Here is a 17,816-nt window from a genome sequence, read left to right on the forward strand (position 1 = left end):
TATGTAGTTTTGCTCTCCATTTGGGCCAACGACTTTTGGAAGAATGGAGATTGGCCGAGGGCAATAAGGTAAAAACACTCTTGAGTTATGAAGGTTGGACAAAGGCTTTGAAGGGCTCAAAGGAAGTGTGTCAAGGCCAAGAGACGTAAGCCGGGGTGGATTATCTCTGAGTATTGTAGAAGTCGAGGGTTGTCAGTTAAGTGGTGAAGTCCCTGGTAGTCTGAGGTTCTGCAAGATAGTAAATGTCAGGGGCCTCAAGTGAAAATCTGAGGTAGAGGCTCCAATGGTCAAGTTGTTGAAGTTAGGGATTTAGTGCAACGAGGGTGCTTGTATGCACTAAATTCCTAGGAGGTAAGGTCATTCACTTAAGTTTAGATTTAGAATTGGTATTCAGGGATCTTTTACCTTGAGGGGGTATCCCGTATTTATACTTGAACTAGCTAGATGGGTGGAAATGGATGCCCCCGATGAACTCCGTACAAGGGCGGTCAGCAGGAGAAGCGGGGACGCTGGGGCGCTCTGCTATTGGCCCCATACGAGAAGAGCAAGATAGCCCCCGCCGTGCTGGACCGTGACCCTGACTGGCGTCCGTGGGCTGGGCCCTCCAGCCCATTACGGGTTGGACCAGGTTACCTACATCACTTATTAACTTGGTTGGAGAGGTCAGCGTAATACAACTCGAGGGGAGGAAAACCCCGTCGCACCGATTGTTGAAGAGAATACTTCTTTGTGGTTCCCCATGACACGCGTGATGATATGATTCTTCTTAATTTGATTGACATAATGGATATCTTCATGAGTGTGGATCAGTCCGTCCATGAGTAACGCATAGGATAGATGCATGAAATCTGACAGGAAAAATATATATTATGCTGGCACTGCATCAAGGAAGCTAAGGCGATATCAAATTACGAAACAGGCAGTCTGTGTAGTCTTGAACGTTTATATTGGCATGGGTATCTCTAGCTAGCTAGCACCCCATCACTGAAGCTATTAATAACCTTCTCTTTCTTCTTGAACTTGACTCCAGCTTCTATGAGTTTCTCTATATAACACGGTTGATTAACTCGATCGGGCGCTTGAATATACTCTCACAGCTCATACCATCTTGATGTGGTGAGAATACTTTAACGCAGTACTCTGTGAGATTAGCCTTTTCTTGGGCGCCCTCTCCACTCTCCACCTGTTAACAATACGCTTCGAAAGAAATTGAACGCAAGTTCATTGAGAGAAGATTCCTCCCGCCGTACGTGGAGTAAAATCAGATCGCATGAGATTCTTGGGGGCATCCAATTAATCAGAACTAAAAATGGGGTCGTTATGGTGGTCAGGGGTGAGCAAACAGTTTGTTTGGTTTAAAATCGAATCGAATAAACCGAAATGTGAATGGTGAAAATTGAACCGAAATCGAAGTTAGGTTAAATTTGCTGTGACTGTGAGACAACGGATCTGCTGTAAGCACTGCTTGTGGCTGTGGGTTTCATGTGTATGGAATACATGAGGGACAAGTGGCAACCGCAATCTGAAATGAGGAATGGCTCGATCATCTCAGGACTCAAGGTATTCATCCGTGTGTTGGTGTTGCAGAAGTCGAGACTCGACAGAGAAGAAGAAGAAGAAGAAGGAGGAGGAGGAGGTTTCGGAGTTACCTGGCGCCGGTGAAGAGAAAGAACTGAACTGGGCTACTGGCGAACTGCCGAACTGTATGCACTCTGTAACTGTGACTGTGTGAACTCTGTAACCGAACTGTGTGTACTCTGTGACTAAACTGCGGAGCGGCAAAGCGGAGCCGACGGACTCTGTGTCACTGTGTGGACCGAGACCGACTGTGGACGTCAGGACTCAGGAGAGACTGGAGGTACGAGGTAGGAGTGTGGTGCGGTGGTGGAGTGCTGAAGAAGACGAAGAGTCCTGAAGGACCTGAATTCCTGATTCAGTGATTTGTTTTGCACTGTTTTCGACTCAGGAGAGACTGGAGCCTGGAGGTACGAGATGCGGTGATGGAGTGCAGAAGAAGGCGAAGAGTCATGTACTATTTGTCTTGCATTGTTTTCGTGAGTAAGAAGAAAAGTACGAGTCTTTCACGTTATTGCTTTATAGGAAATTTGGCATGTAACCAAATTTGTCTCCGTTCTTCAAATTCGAAATTCGATGTATACTAAATTATTTATATTTATTATTTATTAATTTATTGAATATTAATATAAATAATATAAACAATATATAATTATAAAGTTCGATTAATCGATTAAGTAAATACAATAACCAAAATCGAAAAATATAAAAATCGAATAAAAAATCGAAACTAACCGAACAATCGAATAAGCCAAACCGATTCAACCAAAACCGAAATATTGATTCGGTTTTAACCGAAATATGCTCATCCCTCATGCTTCTTTTGGTCTATTGATAGACGTTTTTCTTTATACCTACGTATGGAGTTCGCGTTCTATGCACTGAACGAGTGAACCCGCGAATCAGAGTTGTCCACGTCGACGAGGAGAAGGAACGCGTAAGGTTAATGTTTCAAGTGCCGTTATGTGACGGTCTGACACAGGTTTAGCCTTGTCTACGCTTGGCAGGTTTACGTTAGGGGCATATCCGTCATTTTTGTCAATAAGATTTTTGGAAGAACTGATGTCATTTTCAAGCAGACCACTAGAAACTTAACGTACTCTTTGAGGAGGGGTGGTCGACCTCCTTGGGTGCCTAACCTTGGCACTCCTAGACCTTCATCCCCTTGCGGGGCAGCCTTGGTTAACGGTTAGCATGGCTATCGGGGTTCCTTATGGGCACACACTTGCTCATGGGGACAGTGTTGGACCGGCACTGTGCTACCGATACTCAAGGGAGGCTTGGCATGTGGGCTTGGCTCAAGCACGTCCCTTCACCACTCCAGCCCCTTGCCCAAGCTGAGTGAGCTACCCCGTTGCCCTTGGCGCACGGGTGTGTTCCGGCCCAAGCGGTTGCCTATCGTTATGGCACATAGGTGCTTGTCATCATCGGCATACAGGAGACCCATCACATCGGTGCCAAGTCACCTCATCGGCGCATGGTCGCCTTGCATTATGGTTGTCCCCCTTTAGCACGTAAGCGGTGCCTCCCATGGATTGGTCTGAGCCAGGAGAGTGCCCCGGCCATTGGACTTGAGGTCATGATCTAGCGCTACTGACTTTGGTAGAGTCATCCTATCGGGCAACTCCTAGCCTCTATGCGTTATAAAGGCTTGTTCTGGCCTGCCTTGACTAGGACGCCGCACAGGTTCTTCCGCTGTAGAACTACCCCCTTGACAGTTAGGTGGGTTCGACGATCACGAGGCAGCAGCGAACTCCTTCCTGTTTTTTGTCATTGGGCGGTCAGGTCAGGTGGCAGCATTTCTTCTTCAATTTCAATTTAGACATGGTTACCATCTCTCATATAAACTCCTTTGCTTCTTCGCTTTCACTCTCTTGGACGTTTCCCCACCATAAACATCCTGAAGCTACGAAACTTCATTTTTAAATAATAAAAGAAGCCAATTTGTAGTGGTAATAAGGGGGGAGCATTATTCGGTTAAACCCGAAAAATCAAATAAAAAATTACAGTTTTGGCTTCGATTAACATGTAATATATAATATATTATAATATTATAATAAAATTCGGTTTTAGTTGAAATAATTGAATACTTGCCCCTTGACAATGGATGAGACACCCTTTCAGAGTCCCATATCACCTGCTGCTAACAAAAGATGTTCCAATGCCTATCAACATCATCCCACACTGCACAAACCCAATTAGGAGGGTCAATAGACTCGTTTTGAATTGAACCCCATCTAAACCAAATCAATTTAGACAGATTGGGCAGATCACATATTGAATTAAACCAATCCAGATTTAATGGTTCAAAGTATTTAATGGATTGGACGGGACCAGATCCATTCTAGTGAATTTATATTGGATTGGGTCGGATTCAACCAACATACAGATGTCAATGGATCAAATTTAGGTTGAAACCAATCTAAATTAAAAACTATTTTGAATAGATTAAATGGTCCAGACGTTGAATTGGACTGGACTGATCCAAAATGGTCTACAGTATTTATAGGATTGAATTGGACCTGTTCCTTCTCTAATGGACTCATATTAGACAGGATTGGATTGAACGAAATCTGGTCCAATTGACACCCCCAAATTGAGCTCCCGATTTAGGGGATGCCTATCCCATTCGTTTAACATTGCGGGAAACCGGTCCCATTCGAGACGGGGCATAATGAGAAAAATTGCCATATTATGTAACATTAACAATTGTGGATTCAAATTAATTTCAAAATCCAAAGGCTACGCAAAAGTAGAATGAATTGAATCAATTGATGATTTGGAGTCATTACTGAATAGTGATGACAAGAAAGAAAAATAAAATATTTGTAATTAATCAATCAACTATGCATCATAATACAGAATTCGTCGAAGCTAAGCATGCCATCGTCATTGAGATCAAACCGAGTAATCATGATGCTACATTCATCCATCGGCCTCGACATGCCTAATCGACTAAGCATCCTTTTCAAACTCTTGGCTGTAATGAACCCAGAACCATCCATCTCATACATTCCAAAGGCTTGTTTCATATCCCTCATCTTCTCTTCTTCTCCTTCAGCTTCCATTAAACCAACGAAATCCTCCAACTCCAGCATTCCGTCTCCATCTGAATCCAGGGACTCGATCACCGCCTCAGACTCTTCCAACAACAACTCCCCACCTATTCTCATTACACAAGCCTGCAGTTCAGAGGGCGAAATCTTACCGTCTTTGTTCTCATCAAAGTAGTGGAAGACACCTTCGTATCGGTTGACGTCGAATTTATTCATTTCTGTGAGGAAATTGAAATCGAGCGGTGTATAGAGATCGAGAGTGAGAGAGAATTAACGAACTTGCAATGAGAGTCTGACACGATGAATGTTGCAATCGAAGATATACATTTATATGCATACATCAGCTTTCTCAGTGGCTGTACCGCGTCTCTGGTTACCGAACAGAAGGAGAGGGAGAGGAACCTGCTTGACCTTTACAAAGAAGATGCGTCCGATGACGAAGAAATCAGAGACGAATACGAATTAAAAGAGCGAACCAGATATGACAAGATCAATTCCGTGTAGGTGGGATTGGTATCGGGGAAAAACGAGTTTTCCCTCCTTCCATGAAATAGTCAAGCGTCCTCCACGTAACCAAGATCGTATTTAATGCTTCGACATTTTTTTTTTTTTTTTTTTAAGATGGAGGCAAAGGAAGGTAGAGGGAAATTAAAAATGAGGGGTGGCTTGAAGTTGTCAATCCGGATTTTTGCTCTAAGACTAAGACTAGATAAGAGCATGGGTTAAGTAGTATGTGGTGATGTTTTTATTTCAGGGTCAAAAGGAGCCAAATTAATTCCTTAGTTTCTAAAGTTAAAGATGAAGTTCCGTCCAATACTTGGTTTTTATTGTTAAGATCACTTAAACTTTAATACAATTTGTACAGTTGGAACAGTCATAGGTGAATTCACTTTTACCACGATACTAGACGGTGCCATGGCATAGGGCTAAAACAAATGTTCAAAACCTTTTTGGTTTATTGTTGTGGCCCCATTAAATGTTAATTCATTTAAATTTTGAGATTTTTGGACTGCATTTTCTCTCAGATTTTTTTTTCTGCCCCCTCCTAGTCTATTAATAATTTCTTTTATAAATCACATCTTGCACGTAAATTTGACACTAATACACGGGCAGGATTCAATCCACCCTTAGAAAATTCTAACTCCACCTAAGGGTGAACTGAATCATGAAACCCCTTAAATTTAAAATGGGGCCACATTTATAAATCAGGTTTTAATTTTATTGTTTCAGACCGGCACTAGGACTTTGTGGGATAGGTGGGGGAATGAAATAAAGGAGTTGTTAGTAAAAAAAAACCTAAGAAACTAATAAAATTTAGTAAGGTGGATTGAATTCTAAATTTTTCTAAATAGTTTTATGGCAAATTTTTTAAAGTACCTTTGCTTTAATTAATTAACTATTTCTATTATTATTGTTTACATATAATCTTAAAATACTTCCAAGTTTTTTAATAATTATCTAAAACATTCCTTAAAATTAATTTTCCATTACACTCCATTCCCGTGTGATATATATCATATGACTGATATTTATATTTTTTTAATTTTTAAAATACCCTTCTATGTTCCACTCTCTCTGATTCCAACTCCGTCTTCATCTCTCGTCTCTCCATTTCCTCTTCCTAAAATGCCTTTACTTTCTTTTCAAGTTTTTCAAATTCTTTTTCATTTTCTTTAGTTGCAGGCTTGCAGCGAACAAGTAGAAGAGCAAAAAAAAAAAAAAAAAACACACTGATAAGCGATTGAGACTTGGGGAAAGATTAGTTGTAGGGAGAAGCGGTGAAGGAATGCAAGCTCTGCAACCATCTGGCCAGGATGCTTTACGATTCAGATCAGGCGAGTTTTTATTTTGCGATGAAGGATTCTGGTTCACCGCCAGCACCACTTTTTGCCCTTCAAATTCGAATACAGAGTTCACCATTCTTTGCTATGTGTTTCAGCACAGGACCAGGACGGGAAAAGAAACCTCCACCATCTTTGTATTAGATCATGCCAGGGTCTTTGCAAAATACCCAGAAATTTGAATTTCTTTTTGTTCTTGTTGATATACAAAACATGAGAAGACGACTGGCCAGGGGGAATTTCTAACTTAGGCGAGATGTTGATGGTGAAGACTTCCAAAACCCTAATCTGATTGAAAATATAGATATTTCAAAAGAGGGACAAAGCAGTTGAAGAAGAAGAAATAAAAACCTAGCTTCTTTTCTCTTTTTTTTTTTTTTTTTTTATGGTCAACGTCACTTAAGGATGGCTCTTTGTATCATAATCGCATAAAGTTTCTATTTCATGCAGGATTCTCCTTTCTTCAACCATCAACAACTTTTCATTAAACCACCTAAGTTTGTATATATTCAACTCCCTGAAATTTACATCCATTCCATTTGTATTTTTATAAATACATCAATCTAGAAGCTGCATCTGTAGTCTTTTCATCTCTAACCGTGATATAAAAAAGCGAATTTCTCATTACACCGAATACCAAATGACCGCACAATAGCTTTAGAGAAAACTGGAGTTTGACCACTGAGTTGCTCCGGTTGAGGGAAGAAAGGCAAGACGGAGACAGTGCGAGAACAGAGAGGAATCAGAATGAGAAGGGGTGTTACCACCACTTTGCTCTTTGTCTCAGGGTATTTAGAAATTAAAAAAAAAAAAAAAATTATCAGTCACATGATGTATTAACGAAGTGTGACGAAAAATTAAGACAATATGAAAGTTTTAGATAATTGTCAGAAATAATAGGTCAATTAGCTAAATCTAAGAATAATTTAAGAAATTTGCCCGAAACATAAATGCTTTATTTCAAGTCTAACTTACATTTTTATTTTAGTATTTAATTTTTTAGATAAAAAATAAAGATTGAAATTAGAGGCAAAAAAAGATGCTTTTTGCATAAAATAGTGGGGCAAGTGCATTCAACCCTTGCACCGCAAAGGTTGCAAAAAGAAAAAGAAAAAAAAACCCAAAATCCCCAAAAAGTGAGAAAATATATAGCACCCCAACCTTGGCCTCTGAAAATTTTCAATGCATTGTATTTTGTAACCCCCACCCACATTACACCTGTAGGCGGAGGCCTTGCATCCATTGAAGAAATTGACATGATCCTTTAGCTAGCCTGACCTCAATTCATCATCTGGGGGTGACTCCCAGACAGTAATTGCTGCTCTCACAAATGCAGCTGCCGTAGCACGGTATGGAATCACAGCTAAGAAGAAAGACATCTGCTTTTCCCATTACTTCCAAGAACATAACTGTGCTATTCTCACTTGGCTAAGGTGGCAGCTGTAGACGAAGTTGATATCTTTCGTTCAGTAAGCATTCCCCTGTGTATTCAGAGCATGGTAAACTCTGATGTGCTTCTCTGTAATTCTATTGCTGATTGAATGAAATTGCCTAAGAGCTTTCAAAGAAAAAAGAGGCATACATATGAGACTAATGTCCCTTGTCAGATATTGATTGCTGGTGCCATACATGCAAGAATAAAAAGTTCAGTAGAACACAAACTCATACATTCAATCTTTTGATGAATAGAATAAGATATTCAATTCGATGGTAGTTAACCTAAATTCAGCTTTAGCAAATGGAATTTGCAACCTCAATAGTTTATTTATTAAAAGATACAGCAACAAATCATTCAGTTCAGTTCCACTTTTTATAAAAAAGAATGTATGATATATCCAAATTGCTCTCCTAATTTTTATTTACATTGTTTTCGCCTTTCTTTTTCCTTGCAGAGTTTTGATGGCGGCTTCCAAGAATTTATGTGGTGTCCCCATCCGGCCATCCCCACTGGCACTAGAAGTAGCACCAGTTATGTATTTTGATCGATTACAAAAAAAAAAAAGTTCTGTATTTTGATCTTAAATTCAAGAATGAAATCAAATAACGGCAACCAAGTTAGTTGGTTTGGAAGCTGCGACATCATTGTCAAAAGTAAATACAAATAATTGAAACCAAGTCCATGGCTTCCATTATTTCCCACACAATGATACAATCAGTGATCGTCATTTGCAATGCATAAATGTCTAATAAATACCTTCAGAGGATTTTTTTTTTTCTTCAACTTTGATATTTGTTGAATGAAATTTAAAGTCAATTGGTTATTTCTCGGACAAGTTTCATGTTGGAAAAAGACGTAAAATTGATATTTATGCCCGCTGCTAGGTTATTGCACCTTACCGTATTAATTGGATCAATGGATTGCTGTTTTGCCCCTCCAACTCCATGTACAATAAAACCTCAGTAAAAACAGTATGATACACAGATACAACATAACATAGAATCCAATTACAAGCCAAGTTTCTTTGGTGCACGAAGATAGGTAGATGAACCCTGACGCAATCCTGGCATCGACACCCATTGCTGCTGCCTCGCCCTCCTCTCCTTCTCCCTGATTTTGCTCTCTCTCCGCCTCTGCTGCTTGTAACCTCCTCAACTTTTCCATTTCTTCTTCCATCGCCGTCTTCTCTTCCTTTTGCTTCTTCTTATCTTCCAGCATCGATGTGTCCGACTCCTTCACTGAGAAAAACATGGGGCCTAACTCAGCCAACCGTTGAGGTTCAACTGCAGTCGCACATTGCATGTACTCTTTAGTTGTTAATATTAATTCATGATAAACCACGTAATCTGGAGTATAACCCAGGCCGTATAGTGCACTGCTTGGGTGCAAGTGGCATGGCATCCCGTCCCTACAGTTCACATATTCCCCCACACCCTTCAACCTTGCTGCATTGTGGAAATATACCGAACAAATGGCTTTCCTCAAAACATCCCAGTCAGGCCCACATGTGGTAAGTGGAATCTTTAAGGTTTTGAGCAGGTCCAAAAATTGAGACATGACCTCCCTTGCCTTCTTCAACCCTTTGACATGAAAGAAATGGTCATTACACCAATCTCCTCGATACTGGTTTGCTTCCCACTGTTGGTAGACATTGACTAATGTCAGGTGATCTGATTCTGGGACAAAGAACTTCTCCCTGGCTGCATCACTCTCCTCTGCCCTATCTTTACTGTTACCGTTACTGTTACTCTAATTGTTTACAAGGTTTCCTTTTATGTTGTTTCTATATTTTGATATGAAGTTTGTACTTATTTGATGGAGTTCACTGCTAATTTTATTAGTAGAAGATGATTGCTTATTGTTATAAATTCTAATTAGAGCTGTCAATGGATTGGGTCCACCTGACAGAACCAAACCAATTATACTAGGTTTGTTTCCTGATTAAAATTGGACCAGTTCTGGCTTTTCCATTTCAGTCCCAATTATAATTGGGTTGGGACTGGTTTTGGTTGTTCCGAATCAACTATGTACCAAATAATATATAACTATATTATTGAAAATGAAGTTTAAATTATTATTTTATAGGTAGTTATAGATGTCAAATATAATCAGGTCTTACCGGGTCAGACCAAATTAATAATTGGTCCGGATCTGGGTCTGCTATTGTAGACCCTATAGGGTATGGTTTGGGACTGGATCTAATAGTTTTCTTATCAGTTCAGGACCAAGTCCACCCTGCCCCAGACCATACCTGACCAATTGACAGCTCTTAACCTAGAGAAATAACTAGGATTTAGGGTCAGGAAAGCACCTAGAGACATGAGGCATAGTTCAAAACATAAGAGACATAAGCCTCCTTAAGAGGGGGGATGAGGAGGAAGAAGTGGAGAAGGATCTCATCTTTTTTCATTAAAGATGTCTAGTATTAAAAATAATGAATATACATAAGACTATCTGGGGGGGAGGGGGGTTCTTGTCTAAGTGGAGGCAAGCGAGCCAGTTTCCTTTCTCTTCCCTTCCCTTCCCTTCCCTTTTATTTTCTTTCTTTTTCTCTTTTTTCTTTTTTTTCTTTCTTTCTTTTTTTTTTTTTCCTTCTTTCTGCCTTTTTTGCATGAGGTATGCATGAGGCATACGCCTCTAGCACGCCTCATACTAAAGGCGTATGAGGCATGTAATTCGTGGTCCTGAAGGATATGTCTCAGAAGCATCAGTACCTCTGCTATACACCTTAGGGCGTTTTGGGGGCACCTTGCTTGCATCTCTAGGTGTATGCCTCCCATGCCTTCAAAAACACAGCAAGAATTAGCAAATAAACTTCCATCTTTATAGCAACTCCACCTTATTGCAAAAATTAATTATAAATATAGATATTAATATTTTAATTAACAAAAGAATTATACAAAATAAATCATGCAATCTAGCAAATATTATTTGGGCTTAAGTGTGTGCACCCTAGTTGAATGATTGGTAACTAATGCGTGGCTAGTTTATGACCATGCCTCAAACAGGGAAAGAACACAAAAACAGTTGTACATCTGATGTGTAAAATTCTGTTTGATCATGAGATGGTGCTGTTCGAGATGTTGTGATGATATCAAAGGCTGACATATAGCCTCAGGCACCATGCTACACTATTTCAAGGCATCCTCAGTGAGGTAACAACAACCAATTAAATGATATTGTAACCAAGCCTGACACAAGTCAACACAATAAACACCTCTTTGAGTCAGATTGAACTTGGGTTAAACCATCTTGAATATAGGTTGCAACTCAGACTCTGCACTGAGCCTGGGTGATAGGAACCGGTCAGCACCCTTGAAGACTTATTCTAGAAAAAAAGGCCTTACAACAGGTCCTGACATCGCATAGTGATGGTACTTGGGATTTGAACTGAACTAAACACCAAGGGTATTTTTGTCATTTTGCAGTTTTCTGTGGGGTCCATTGATAAGGTTTAATTTGTCTAGTTATAGTTTGTTTATGTTTAAAGTTTCAGAGTCATAGCATAAGTAGGATTAGAGATATTGAGTCTTCTTTGAATAAAAATAGGATATAACAACTTAGTTTGAGTCCTACTAGGAGTATTGAGTCTAATAATTTGACTCCTAGAATTATTATGAGTTTAGAGCCTATAAAGATGTATGGACATTTTACACAAGGGCAATGAATTATATTGAGTTTTCTTCAGCTTATGCTAGTTATAGTGAGTAATTCCCATGCCCTAGAGTGATTCTAGGCACCCTGTGAGTGATACTAGGTATTTTCTCTCTTCTTTCTCTCCCTATTTTCTCTCTTATTCCTTTAAGAAGCCATTACAGTCATCGGCAGCCATAAAATTCTGATCAAGAAGACCATTCAACATTCTCTAAGGACTAGAACAGAGCTGGTCCTACATCACTGGGCCTGGAACCTCAGGCTTTAAACTGACTTAGGTTGGGCTTGGGTTGATGCCTTACCCAGAGCCCGACCCAACCTTCTATAATATATGAATTATGAGCCCCATGGAATTGATGTACAGTACAGACCATTGCTTGCTCCAATAGTAAAATATGAGGATAACATGAGTGAGAAATAAGAGCCAATAATGGATATGACACTAAACAAGACAGAATGATAAAACAGGATTTATCTAGCCAACTCCATTCTTGTGCTTGCCATGAATGCCATGGAGTAATGTTTATATACTATTATGTCCATGCTAGAGGACATTTACACTGTACAAGATCAGAATGGCACACATCTTTTTCTTTTTTCCTTTCTTGAAACTCTTTGTGATTCTTGGAAGAAAAGTGTGTTTGTCTTCCACTTGTAAATTTTCTACTGATGAATTAATGAAAATGTTATTGATCAAAAAATAAAAAAATAAATAAACACATAGAAACACATACATCCATTACATGTTATGGAAATACATACATACATACATACATACATACATATACATATACATAAATACACATGCTCGAAGACATGTACATATAGTTATGTTCATGTATACGCGTATAAGTATATATTTACTAACTAATGATAATTGTATGTAATTTTCTGTGTATATTGGGTTATAATGTTGTAGAAGTTCAAACATGAGCAAAAACTTCAAGACCGACCATCTGCCTGGGCAGAACCAAGCTCCCTCAGGCACAAGCCTTCGTTATAGGATTTATCTCAGGCTAATTTGGGCCCAAGGTCCAGGTCTTAGGGTTGGGCCTGTATTGTCTCTAAACTTGTCCTAACCCACCAAGTTTCACTTTACCACCTGAATTGATTATCAAGTTGATCCATCCTATAACTTGAATCTAACACTCTTGGGCTTGGGCTTGTGTTATATCCAGATCTTCCTAGCTTGACCCTATTGAATATTCCAAAGGAATAGAAAATGAAAATAAAAAAAATGGTCCTGTGTATAATGAGTAGCTGTACATAAAAGGACCTAAAGAAAAGGGCACCCTCAGAAAAGCAATTCTCAAGCTACCCAAAACCCCATATCAAGTTCCCTGCACAATATTGCGGAAAGCAATGCCTATAGTTTACACCTATCAATAAAACAATGCCTATGAAGTATGAAATATTGTAGTATAGCTTAATCCTTTAACACCCCACAAAAATCTTTTGGTACCCATTGTACCTTTGATGGGCAACTAAGAGATTGTCTCCTTGAGTTTCATAATTCCTCTCTTCCAGAGTCATTTACACTTATCCACGGCCTTGACAAAAGAGTTCTTGGCATTGGGCACTACTACACAGTCACTCATCTTATGATAACTGGTTTTCTTCTTTTGCTATGTGCATGAGTACTGACCAATAACTGTCATACTATTTAAGCCCAGAATTTAAAGTTTCAAATTTGTGATGTATTACCTCATGAATATGTTCATATTTATCCACCGAAAAGGGGAAAAAAGTAAATTAAAAAGGATTATAGAGCAATGGATAACATGTCTTTCTCGCAACATTTACAAAACTACGCATGCCAGCATTGATAGAAATATTGTTTTCAATTGGAAAGACTACCTACTATATATTCAAACATACCAGTTTTGTGGCCAATTCTGCCTCTTTCTTTTGGAATAAAGACTCATCCCAAAAGAAAAATGAGGAACTATCAGCATCAAACATTGCAATACCTTCTTCTCTATCGTACCTAAATGAAAACCAAAAAGAATAAAGGTTAGGAAAATTGGGTAGACACTATAAACTGTAACTGTGCATGAAAACAACATAACAGAAGCTCCAGATTGATAATCTGGACAGTGCTGAAACCACAATTACCAAAGTGGAAATAAAAATTACCAACAAATCAAAGACTCGAAAACAAGTTAAGGATAAACAAATCCAGAGAGTGTTAGACAGTTTTGCATGCCCTTAATTTCAATCAGAATGATGTACTTTATAAGTTTATTGTAAATGAATAAAAGTGCATATTTGATTCATGTTCCCTTGGTATGTTTCTGTTTAATACCCTTAAACTGGACACTTAATGAGATTCGTGTTAGTTTAGAATGTTCACAGCCAGTGGGTCGGTCTGGGGAGACCTATCCTGACAAGGCTGACACTGTGGTGCCACCAAGTCGGTTGGGGTGGCCTGTCTCAGCTGCCAGGGTGAGACCCTAGGCACATACAGTGTAGGATTAATTGAATCTATGAACTGGACCAGATTTTCAGTATTGCCCTAGACCTTAGAGATTGATGGGAAAAACTGAAAAGTTACACCCAACCCCTAGACTCGATTATGATACTGCAACAGATGTCAAATTGGACTGTCTTTGATATACCAATCAGTGAGATCCTTAGCGGGGGTCAAAACCTAGGTATGTTGGGACAGTCTGAGAATTCATCTGAGTTGGTGATCATAGTGACAGGATCATCCCTTTGTCGGACAAAGGTAATGATCGGGGATGCACTCTCACTGATGGAAACCAAGACTACCGGCAACCGGTTTCAATCGTTGAGATTTGTTTTGCAAAATATATTTTATATAAGATATAAACGTATATACATTATGGTTTCAAAATGATTTGCAAAAGGGTTTTAATTCCCGGGATCCATGTAAGCAGAGAGTGCAACACTGTTCCTTGCAGCCGAGGGAGAGGTCCTCTCTTGTCGGGTAGTGTATGATCATTATGGGCAGAGAAGTTAAGTGTAAAACCATTGAGGATAATACATGATGGGCTAATCTTGCATCTACCCACAGTCCCTGGGTGTTACAAGGTGGCTTGGCCCAGGGACTACTTAGGGTAAATGCTGGGCCCATAAAGCCCATTTGATGGGTTTCAGGGGGTGCACTATCCATAACAGTGTATTCGGCCAGGCCTTATAACAAAGGCTGGGCTGAACCCATGTGGCTGATGTGTAGATCAATGTTTGGGTCCCATGCCATACAAGGAAGCCCAACTGGGCAATAGTTTAGAAGGCTAAGTGAGTACATAACCTTAAATGGGCCTTAAGCCCATTTCGAACTAGGCTGATTTGATCAGTCAATTAAAATGGGCGAATTCTGAGATGGATCAGTTGATAGGATTGGGCCTAGACCCTATCCACTTAGAGAGTCCAAGATCTAAATAAGATTTAGATCTAGAAGCCTCCTAATTAGATTAGGAGATGGCTGACCTGATCTGCAGATAAGATAAGGGTTATCCCTTATCACTTAAAGGAACTTCTAATCCAAATATGATTTGGATCAGCAACTCCTAATGGGATTAGGAGCTGATCCCTTTAAGATTATAAAAGGAGGAGGGGGCGGCAGCCTTTAGATATGCAACTAACATACTCTTGTCTTCAGAGCTCAAATCACAAGAAGAGAAAATTCTGCACCCTGCGAATACTCTCTTGCCGCCTCCTTTCTGTATTCACAAGCCATCATGTTGATTCTTGCGAAGGGTCAAGTTTTTTTGGAAGAACATTGTTGATTCTGCTCCATCCTACACTGCGCCATCTTCAATGGGAGCAGATTTTGGATCCCTCCTTGGACGTGAATACCTCCATTGGGAGATACTGTTTCTCTGTATCAGGTACATCCTCCCTCTTACTCCTTTTGGTTCAGATCTGATTTGGTTAATGGTTTAAGATTGATCATTGAAAAATATGTTTCTCTAAAATAGGGAATTCGATTCCCTGCAAAGATGGGAGAAATTTTTGAAATTCGCCCAGTCCATTCCGCAGGATTTGGGCGTCCATGTGATAGATATCATATCCCTTCAGAAAGTTCACTAAGCAGGTGTTTGGTATCACTGCATTTTACAAGAATTCTGTTTTACCAAGAATCAGGAATGTCACCTCCTGATTATGCATCATTTAAAAAAACACATAAATCATTTGGTAGAGATGCATACCGATAACATGCTTTGACTTGATTTTTAAAATATTCAGAAAAGTACGGACAATCTAAATAAGGATTTCTAATTTCCACTGCAGAGTTATAAACATTCAAAATGTCAACAATCCACACTCTATGCACTAATGCCCGCCCGTGAATTAACATCAATTCCAAGCTGGCACCTACCCCAATAGTACTTTGGGCCTACAAATTCTGACCCTGGGCTGAACCGTCATTCTCCCTAAAATATTTTATGACATCTCAGAAAAGCTGTAAGCTTTTTCAGACTTCAGTGTGCCACATCATATTACTGATTTAAGATCACCATGCAGACTGAAGAAACACCATCTCAACAATTCAAGAAACCCACGCTCTCACAAAACCCAAGGCATAATAACCATTGTAGCAACGCTTTTCCGAAAAAAAAAAAAACATTTTTCCAAATGCAATTAAATGATATTTCCATTATTTTTCTGCTGTGACAAAGATGGTAAACAAAACTTTCAGAAAACACATCAGTGCCAAACATGCATTAAATAAGCATTTGGAAAAATGAAAAATGAAGCCAAACACATCAGTAACAATTAAATGAAGCCAAACATTTAGCTTCAGCATTTTCAGGGTAGTTCTATCCACAACCTATGGGACAATCTACCTGACCTTGCTGATTCAAAACAACTAACATGCTACAAATGAAAACTGGTTTCTAGAAGAAGAATTACTTGAGTTTGGTGAAACTGATTTTACAAGTTACAATGCTTTCAGGTTACTAAGAATGATAACCAAATATGGCATTAAATGAACCTCAAACATTGTTCACAAACAAGAACATATAAAACTTCCACCAATTATCTTGGAAACAAATAAAAAAATTGAAAGCATTCAGTTACCATGCACAGTCAGAATTATAATCCATCTCTAGACTCATTCTGTCAGTAATCTCATGATTATGTTCTTTAGTTTTGCAAGCCTCCCCATCCTGTAGTTAAGACAAAGGAAGCTAAGAAACAATATACAAAGGGAAAAAAATGAAATCTGTAAGCAGCAAATAAAAAATACAATATGGTTGATAATTCATAAAGTAACACAAAAAGCCGGGCATAAACAACACATAGAGGTGAGCAAGGATGAATGTGCATCCAACACTAGCATTTAGTTTCAAGAATACATAAGGTTCATAAGCAAAAAGTACCTTATAACCTGGTTCTGAATTTTCGGAAGAAAATTGATGGGACCTTCTACCAGGATAAGAATTTGATGATCTGACTGAGGATCCAGATGCACGTATTGGAACTGGAGAAGGAGAAAAGTGGTCCCAGGGAGAAGCAGAATGACCTGTACAATACAATTACATAAACTCAGGTGTTCAACTCAACTTGTTATTATAGTGAATAGATACCCCAACCATTCAAGTATTAAAGAAACAGATAGGCGAAACTTACCAGGTGTTCTCCTAAAAGAATACTCATATTTACTTCGTTTTCTTTCATGTTCTCCACCATAATTTTGATCATATGCATAACGACTGTGTTTTTCTCTTCCATGAGAGTGTTCCATACTGTCATCACTATATCTTTGTCTCATCCTCCTGCTCTCACCCTTCATTTAATCCTCGATATCTTTTCTCTCACCATGATGTCCATCTCTATCACCCCTCATTTCGGACTGCTAGCAATCGATGAACAGCGGAAAGGGGAGAGAGGGTGAGAGCTCCGCCGCTGCAACTCCCCTGTTCACGTCGGATCAACAGCGAGAAGACGATGGGGAAGAGGGGGAAAATATGGAGAAGAGAAAGGGAGAGAGATGTAGCCGGAAAGAGGGAGGTTTTTCCGCCGCTGGTTTAAGGTCGAGGGAAGAAGAAGACGAGTGCTCTCTTCGGATTAGGAAAAAGACGAGTGCTGTCTTCATGTCATATTTATAGGTATGGTTAAGGGCCGTTACATAAATTTCAGGAAGTTCAGTGGTATTTTGATTATTTCGGAAAATTGGGTCAAATATGTCAAACCGGGATTCTGGTATAATGACGGGATTTTGGATAAATAAATGGAGGGCAGAGATGCGTCTGACTATATAAAGTGATTTTGTGTATCTAC

At 39.3% G+C, this 17,816-nt stretch overlaps 2 protein-coding genes across 2 annotated transcripts; both read right to left on the reverse strand.

Annotated features, from left to right (window-relative positions):
• Nucleotides 1-4,318: 4,318 nt before the first annotated feature.
• Nucleotides 4,319-5,052, reverse strand: LOC148853563 (calcium-binding protein CML37-like). The gene has a single exon (XM_088982744.1). The coding sequence runs from the start codon at nucleotides 4,845-4,847 to the stop codon at nucleotides 4,416-4,418; it is 432 nt and encodes a 143-aa protein (XP_088838870.1). The 5' UTR covers nucleotides 4,848-5,052; the 3' UTR covers nucleotides 4,319-4,415.
• Nucleotides 5,053-8,830: 3,778 nt separating this feature from the next.
• LOC148853564 (pre-mRNA-splicing factor ATP-dependent RNA helicase DEAH7-like) lies at nucleotides 8,831-17,582 on the reverse strand. Its single transcript, XM_088983683.1, has 5 exons — nucleotides 17,166-17,582; nucleotides 16,916-17,058; nucleotides 16,614-16,702; nucleotides 13,443-13,551; nucleotides 8,831-10,692 (listed from the first exon to the last, which is right to left on the reverse strand). Exons 1-5 carry the CDS (start codon nucleotides 17,326-17,328, stop codon nucleotides 10,672-10,674), a joined length of 525 nt encoding a protein of 174 aa, XP_088839809.1. The 5' UTR covers nucleotides 17,329-17,582; the 3' UTR covers nucleotides 8,831-10,671.
• Nucleotides 17,583-17,816: the final 234 nt, after the last annotated feature.

The sequence above is a fragment of the Nelumbo lutea genome, chromosome 4 (assembly GCF_056320005.1).
Source record: "Nelumbo lutea isolate HS-2025 chromosome 4, American lotus-T2T, whole genome shotgun sequence".
Taxonomy (NCBI): domain Eukaryota; kingdom Viridiplantae; phylum Streptophyta; class Magnoliopsida; order Proteales; family Nelumbonaceae; genus Nelumbo; species Nelumbo lutea.